General features: G+C 46.7%; 1 protein-coding gene across 1 annotated transcript; it reads left to right on the forward strand.

Annotated features, from left to right (window-relative positions):
* Window positions 1-3,046: 3,046 nt before the first annotated feature.
* LOC120848050 (DNA translocase FtsK-like) lies at window positions 3,047-3,763 on the forward strand. Its single transcript, XM_040219967.2, has one exon. It carries the CDS (start codon window positions 3,047-3,049, stop codon window positions 3,761-3,763), a length of 717 nt encoding a protein of 238 aa, XP_040075901.2.
* Window positions 3,764-8,892: the final 5,129 nt, after the last annotated feature.

Here is an 8,892-nt window from a genome sequence, read left to right on the forward strand (position 1 = left end):
GGCGGCCATGTTGTCATTCGGTTATTGACGTGTGTGGCTGAGCGTCGTGCTTTCATCATGTTTCCGGGAATGGCCTCTTTACAGACGATGTCGGTGGCAAGAAAGTGCTCGTTTAATCCGGACTGGGTGAACCCGAATATTTCCGAATGTGCAAGTTGGATAAGCCCGTCCACAATGAAACTCATAGTCCTCAATGCTCCATGCCTTGTCTTGTAATGGTCTTATAAATTTAACTGCCTCTACAGTGGTCAGGGAATGGTACCTGAAATCATCAGGGAAAACCTGGAAAAGTCAGGGAATTTCCAAATAATAATTTGCTAGACACCCTGCCTGTGGCGAAAAAGAGGTGTATGACTGGTCCAGCTGGGATATAGCTTCCACTGCAGTTTCGGGTTAGGAGTGAACTGTCTATAGTCTGTATGTTGTAGCAAAGTGCCTCAGCTGTTGCCTCGGTTAATTTGCAAGACATGACAAGGAAGCGGCAATGTTTTCCTGCAACACCTTGATCTGAACAAAGCTGGCAAACAAGTATCATGCTGCCGCTTATTGTCGTGCACTGTATAACGGTACCTTTATATCATTGCTCTTGCAGCATCGTTTCTTGGATTCGTCCAGGTGTCCAAGGAGGCTGCTTTTTGCAGCAGATGGGTACCACCTGTCCCGGGACCATGGCGCATTAAGGAACTGGCGTTCATTCTTATGAGGGCGGCAGTGAGATGCTATGGGCCCTGGATAAGACCGGCGGCGGCAAGCTCACGGATGCTGTTCCGCATCCTCGAGTGCAGCGCCTGCAGGTCCAAAGGTCATGCGGAGGGACAGTGCTTGCGCTTTATGTGCCGTCTCTAGTCACTGTAAGTATATTTTGCGCTTCCCTTCCTCGGGATTTATCTGTCTGCACTGCTACAGACACATTATCTAGAATTGCGCTAAAGCCTCACATTCTTTATGTGAAATGATTGTGTTGTTTCGAAACATTACAAAGAAAAGAGAAATATCTGTGTCCTGCAGATCTAAGAAGGAAGTCCTTAAATTTTTCACTCTCTCCATTGACACTGATGCACCACAGTAAACGTGCTCTTCAAATTGCAAATGCAATAGAGGTCATCATCTTCTTTACAAATATTAATGTGGCTTCTACATCAGCAGGACCCAATACAGTCTAAGCTCATTACAACAGACCTGGTTACAACAAACATTTGGATATAGCATACCGATTTGTGAAGTTCAGTTGGTTTTCCTTTGCATACCATTGACTCAACTTCATATCTGCATACAACATACAGTCGCCAACGTTTTTTTCCGGACTCCAATAATTCGGACTTGTTCGGTATTTCGGACCTAAAGGAGGAATCGTGACTTATACCTGTAGATGATGATGATGGTTGGGGGTTTACTGGCACAAGAGCAACTTAGGCCATATTGTGCCAAAACAGAGGTTTGTATGAGGAGCTTAGAAATGCAATCTAAAGTAACTACAACCTACAGCTGGTGTAAAAGGCCAGTTTTATGGAGGAATTTTATAACTCGATTGAACGGTACCAAGGGTTGATCATCAAGTAGAAAATATGGATGAAAAGGAAGATGATCTCGGAACAGTTTTGAGAAACATGATTGGCACTGTTGATTTAAAGATTTAAAATGCCACAGGATGTGCATGACAGTCATAGATTTACCACAGTTGTCGCAGAGCTTAACATCCTCATCGCAAAGCAGGTGCAGGTGAGTCAAATGGGTATGCCCAATTCTTAAGCGGCAAAGAAAAACTTCAATGTGACAGTCTATATGAAAAGAGCCCTCCCATACCCCCAGAAGGGGCTTGATGACGTGGAGCTTGTTCTCTTCTTCCATATCCCAATCCAGCTGCCATGATTTCATAATCAATTTCTATATGAACGGTTTCAGGTCTTGGTGTGGCAGGCCAAGGGGCAGTTTTGGGCACTTCTTCGCAGAGGCAGCAAGCAAGTCTGCTTTCACATTGCCAGGAATACCCAGGTGGCTTGGGACCCAGCAGAATTTGATCAGGTGTCCTTGCTGAAGAGCTCTATTTAACTGAACCCGAAGACGTTGCACAAGAGGGTTCTTACTGTCTGTTAAGGACAAAATTGCTAGAAGAATGCTCTGGGAATCGACAAACAGAATTGCTTTCATGATATTGTTCTCTAATAAATACTCCGCAGCCATAGAAATGGCATACAATTCAGCTGTAAAAATACTTGCAACAGTGTTGAGTTGTCGAACTTTCCTGAAAGCAATGGAATAAACCGAACCATGCGATTTGTGTGGAGAGAACTGTAGGCTCCACTACCGAGCTGAGGGCAAGCCAGTTTGGAGGTGTCGGAAAGGCCATGACTGGAAGAAAAGCATCATCACAGGCACCTTTTTCGAGAACTGCCACCTTCCACTTGGACAGGTTCTCGAAGTCCTCTTTGTCAATACTGGCGGGGCGCCACCATGTCTTCCGTCCAGAGAATCGCCTCTCGGGAAACCAGGACTCTCCAAGCAAACTATTGTGGCCTGGACGTGGTACTTTAGAGACACCTGCTTCAGATGGTTTGACGAAGTGCAAAGCTTAACAGTGAGACCGAGCATCGGTGGCCCCGGAAAAGCCGTTGTGGTCGACGAGGCCAAGATTGGCCATCGTAAGTATCATCGAGGACGAATAGTCGACAGCATTTGGATTCTTGGAATGGTGGAACTCCAGACAGGGGCTGCAGGTGATCATCGCCGAGGTGGGCACGTGCGCATGGAGGTGTGCGAAAACAACAAACGGCACAAAGCAGAACTGCTCAAACTGATCAAAAGACATGTGTTGCCTGGCACCACCATCATGACCGACGAGTGGAAAGCTTATAGCAGTGTTCCTCAACTTGGGTTTTAGCACCTCACTGTCAATCATTCCCTGTACTTCATGGATCCCGCAACGAGGGCAAACACGCAGACCATCGGGTCCACATGGAGGTCACTAAAGCGCCACCATGCTCACTCGGGAGGAACTCGACACAGTGGATACGGGCTGCATCTCTGTGAGTTTATGTGGCGAAGAGAGATGGCTACTAGAGGCATGAATTTATTCCTGGGGTTCCTGGAGACAGCTGCAGCTGTGTACCCCCCGGGACCCACAGCAGTTCGACAGCTGCCAGCACCACAAGGTAGTGGTGCATTTCGGAGAAATGTGGCACGGCAGAAGCAAAGACTGCCTGGTATACCTTGGAACCTGCCCGTCCTGCCACAGCTGCAAGTCCCGACTGCTCAGCCAACCCAACAACAGCCACAAGCCCCAACAGCACAACCCACCCTACCACAGACGCAAGCCCCAACGGCCCAACCCATCGTGCCACAGCTGCAAGTCCCTCCAACGGCACAACCCATCCTGCCACAGCCACAGACCTCAACGGTGCAACAAACCCTGCCACAGTCGCAAGCCCCAATGGCACAAACCACCCTGCCACAGTCGCAAGCCCCAATGGCACAAACCACTCTGCCACAGTCGCAAGCCCCAACGGCACAACCTACCCTGCCACAGCCGCAAGCCCCAGCAGCCCAGACTACTTTAGCACAGCCAGCTGTGGGGCTGCAAGGCACTGCCATGCACCAATCACCCAAACTGCTGCTAATTCCAGAACCATCCACCGTGGTTGCAGCACAGCCTGGTGCAGCCCAGGCACCTGTGCTTCAGCAGGCAAACGCTGCGTACCAACTGGCACACGTGCCTTCAACATCTGCTGCATCATTTGCTGGCTCAACCCTGCTCAGGTACCAATGACCAACCATACCGTGGGAGCATGGAGCCTTCCTGGGCCCACTGTCAGCCAGATGCTTTACCCGATGCAAGGGATTGGAATGCCTGTGATCATTCCTGCCCACCAAGCTGTCACCCTCAACACTGCATTGTGGGCCATGGCACCACAGATGTCTGTGGCATCTGCACCAACAGCTCCTGCGATGGCCCAAGTCATGCCACAACAGCCAGCTGGATTGCAATATCCGCTGGTAACAGTCATGTCCTGGACCTTCTTGTAATGCTAGAGTCCCACTAGATCAACAAGCAGAAACAGCTGGCACCGACAAGCCTCAAGCATGTGCGGCAGGCATGCGAAGGTACTTTTTGCAAACTTGTAGTCTTACGATGCCTGTAAAGTAAGCATATTTGATTGCAAGCCTGCAAAAGTTACCTTTGCATGCTTGCTACCGTGCTTGCAGCTTGTTGGTGTCAGTTGTTTCTGTTTGTCACTATAGTGGAACTCGGCCATAACTGATTCGTCACAACCTAAATGTTGTGGGAAGTGCCCTCATAGGAAGGCGCCAATGGACTGGACAGCATACACCTTAGAAAGCCAGAGATGCATCAACGTTACGCCGCCTCTCCGAAGCCTTGAGGCTGCACAAAATTGTGAGGCTGTAAAGTACCATCTCCAGCAGTTGTCAGAGGGTACCGGACATTTCATCGAATGCTGTTTTATCGAATAAGTGGACATTTCATCGAACGCCGTTTCATCAAATTTCTCTTTACTGAATTTGGGAGTAATACAATGCTTTTTACACAATTTACTATCGCTTTTGAAATAGTATGACACCGCTCTAAATTCACCAGAAATAGAATTACTACCCGGTCAATAGAAGGTAGCTATCATATCAAAACTTGAGTGGATACGAGAATTATTCTTTTCTGGCGAGGTAGGCAGCTGTTTTCAGCCACACACTTTTTCCCACTTCATCCCTTTATTTATCGACACGTGAAAGGCACTTTCTTAAGAGGGAAACAGCTAATCGCCGCAGCGCCTTTTTTATTTGATATTTGTTGATTTACCTGTGTTTTCATTTTACCCTAGGAGAATAGGGTAAAATGAAATATATGAACCTGCCGAATATCCAGCAGGTTCATGGTTCTGTCGGTTACAATAAATTCAGAAAGGGGAGACACATCTTATTTTTTTCCCGTATCATGGGACACGCAGACAGATTATTGCTTCAAGAACGGTTTCGTCTTGAAGCAGAATAGGCCTCTTCAAGGACAAAGATATATACGCCCTTGATACGCTTTGATCAGACATGTGTTCCTCACTGCACCTGAGGATCACAGCTTTAAAAAGTGTCATGGATGAAGAAAGAATAAACAATTAAAACAGGGACAACACAACTACATCTTTCAACTAGCAACAGACGAGTAAATTTTCAAAAGCGAGCAGCCGACTATACCCAGTAGGAGTAGGGGAGAGAAGGGGAGAGAAGGAAAGATAAAACACGCGAAGTGCAAGTCAGGGTGGTAGGGTTATCTCGGATTTTAAAAATTCAACCTCAGTTTTCGTCAGCAGGAGGGAAGGGTTTGACACGTTTTTTGCTGTGGTCATGGCGAATGATTCTATGATTTCCCTGCCGAATCTGCTGTCATGCCCCCCAAGGATTTTTGTGCCATCAAAGAGGGGGTGACAACGCAAACACGAACGGGCATGTATGACTATGGGATGATAGGAATCTGGAGAGGCCTTGGAAACTTCGTTGTGATGTTCGCGGAGTCTGTGATTGGTGCATCTGCCGGTCTGTCCTATGTATTGATGGCCACAGCTCAAGGGGATGGAGTAAACTTTCTTCTCTTAGCATGGAATGAATTTCTTTTCGTGCTTGACAGTGCATCCAATCGGAATCCGGTTGTTGTTTACCCGTTGACAGAGTTGTTTAAGACGCATGCGGCACGAGAAGACAACATTCGTGTCAAACTTTGAGGCAATGGATTTTATCCGGATTCCGATTGGATGCCCTGTCAAGCACGAAAAGAAATTCATTCCATGCAAAGAAAAGAAAGTTTACTCCATCCCCTTGAGCTGTGGCCATCAATACATAGGACAGACTGGCAGATGCACCAATCACAGACTCCGCGAACATCACAACGAAGTTTCCAAGGCCTCTCCAGATTCCTATCATCCCATAGTCATACATGCCCGTTCGTGTTTGCGTTGTCACCCCCTCTTTGATGGCACAAAAATCCTTGGGGGGCATGACAGCAGATTCGGCAGGGAAATCATAGAATCATTCGCCATGACCACAGCAAAAAACAATGTGTCAAACCCTTCCCTCCTGCTGACGAAAACTGAGGTTGAATTTTTAAAATCCGAGATAAACCTACCACCCTGACTTGCACTTCGCGTGTTTTATCTTTCCTTCTCTCCCCTACTCCTACTGGGTATAGTCGGCTGCTCGCTGTTGAAAATTTACTCGTCTGTTGCTAGTTGAAAGATGTAGTTGTGTTGTCCCTGTTTTAATCGTTTATTCTTTCTTCATCCATGACTTCAACCAACACGCTCTTCTACTAAGCGTAAAAAGTGTCGTCAGCGTTCCCCTTTCTTATTGGCCAAATTAACAGAGGTCATCATTTACTAAGAAAAATAGGTGACAAAAAAAGTTTCTTCCTTTTATATATGTATAAGTTTATAAATTATAATAAATATTAAAACACTGCTATCCTCCCGGCGCTAAAAAGAAAAATATTTCCTAAATGTAGAATTCCTACTGCTCAAGTAGCGGCGTTCGATGAAATGGCGTTCTATGAAACGGTGTTCAATAAAACTGCGTTCGATGAAACGGCTTTCATGAAATATCCGGGCCCAGTCGTCAGATGAACATAATGCAGTGCATCACGGAGGAAATGCTGCAGGTCACAACATGACGTGTCAGGAGGTCCCTGTAGTAGTTACAGGGCATCGCTGCGGAGCAAGGAGGCAATGGGCTGGACAGCATACGCCTTAGAAAGCCAGAGACGCATCCACGTTCCGCCACCTCTCCTAGGCTTTCAGAGACTGCACAGAATTGTGATGCCGTAAAGTTACATCTCCAGCAGTTGTCAGATGTACATCATGCAGTGCATCACGGAAAAAATGCCGCAGGTCTCAGCATGGTGTGTCAGAAGGTCCCTGTAGTCCACACAGGGCCTTGCTGCGGAGCAAGGAGGCAATGGGCTGGACAGCATACGCCTTAGAAAGCCAGAGATGCATCCACGTCCCGCCACCTCTCCTAGGCTTTCAGAGACTGCGCAGAATTGTGATGCCGTAAAGTTACATCTCCAGCAGCTGTCAGATGTACATCATGCAGTGCATCACGGAAAAAATGCCGCAGGTCTCAGCATGGTGTGTCAGAAGGTCCCTGTAGTCCACACAGGTCCTTGCTGCAGAGCAAAGAGGCAATGGACTGGACAGCATACGCCTTTAGAAAGCCAGAGATGCATCCACGTCCCGCCACCTCTCCCAGGCTTTCGAGACTACACAGATGTTGATTACGGGCTTTATGGCGCAAGAGACTACACAGAGTTGTGATGCTGTAGAGCATTATCTGCAGCAGCTGTCAGAAACAACCACTGATTGTTCAGACAGCGTATCATGTAGGAAATGCCATTGCTGCACTTCCTTGACGGTGTTTTGCTTGTACAGGACCTACTGATGATACAAGTTTTTACTTTCAAGTTTTTCCCAAGCTGTTCCCTCAGGTTGTTGCAGATTCGAGTGACATACCCAGCAGATGCATCACACCTTTCTGAGGTACGTTACAAATCACAAACCAGACTGGCTTTGCCAGATCACCCACATTTTTTTCTCGGCAGACCCTGACTGCTAGAGAGCGCGTATGCTGTCCAGCATACGCGCTCTCTAGCAGTCAGGGTGGCGGATAGGGATGCTTTATCACACAGATACCTTCTCCTCTGCAATTCAGAAAACCACTTGGAATAGAAAAATATTGTCATTGATAATGCTTGCATAGTTAACTTCCATGTGACTCACAGAGGGGCAGTCAAAGACCTGTGTGATAAAAGTGGTGCTTGCACCCACGGACCAACAGGAATTCAGATTTTAACACCATCTGGTGCCCTATGGATCAACCACTGAATGAAATCGGCACAGACTTTTACACAAGTGAATAAAATTTCCAACTTTTATACTAAACAAGTGTTGCTGCAATGCCCTTGTTCAAATATGTTGCCAATGTTTAATGGTTGATAGAGAAGTCACACAAGCTCACGCCTAAACGGGATTTCCTTCACACCATTTGATGATAGAACGTATCACTCGCCCTGTAATAAACCCTTTTTAAAAGTGAGCATATCCGCTCTATCCAGAGCCAAACCCGATGGTCTAATGGCAGCATTACACCGCTTTTCCATACCCCGAAAACAAGCCTGCGTCTTCAAAAGCACGGAGCTGAACACATAATTTTTTCTATCATTGGTCCCTCACCTCTGATTTTTTAACTCAACAGTGCATGTCTTAGGTCATCTTTATCTATCGCTGCCATTACAGCAAAAACATAGCCTCAGAGATTCTTGCCACGCAAATTTCTCCTCTGGACTTCTAAATGCACGGCTGCCCAGCAGGAGCATATGTCTCTGCAGAGCTCTGCAATTTGTTCATTTCACAAGGCCAGCACCAGCACCTTAAAGTTAGATGTGTGCAGAAAACATAAAACCTGCATCTTCATTGTTTTGCAAGAAACACTGAGAAAGGTGGGGCGTGTGAGCATGCTGAGACACGGTTCAAGTGCCACTAGGCTCATGCACTGGCATTGCTTGTACTTCGTTCCACACACTCAACTAAGATAGTTCCTCTATCAATCAGCGTTTATTTCGGCTTAAAACACAAAGGGTGGCGAGAAAAAAGCGTTGTCGTCCACTGCTTGACGGGCCTCGCCACCATATATGTTACTTGTGTTACATGAGGCGAAAGTACAAAAAAATTATAAAATTATAAAAAAGCATTCCGGAAAACAGAGGCATAGAGGCATATGCCTCTATGTGATCACTCAGGTGATCACATACAGGCATACTCAAAAACTTAGGCAAGGTGTACCGTAACATAGTGAAGTCATAGTTTGTTCTGCACCTAGGTAAAACAAAGGTGTCTTTCCCTGGTT

This window comes from Ixodes scapularis, unplaced genomic scaffold (assembly GCF_016920785.2).
Source record: "Ixodes scapularis isolate PalLabHiFi unplaced genomic scaffold, ASM1692078v2 PGA_scaffold2__306_contigs__length_199485367, whole genome shotgun sequence".
Lineage (NCBI taxonomy): Eukaryota > Metazoa > Arthropoda > Arachnida > Ixodida > Ixodidae > Ixodes > Ixodes scapularis.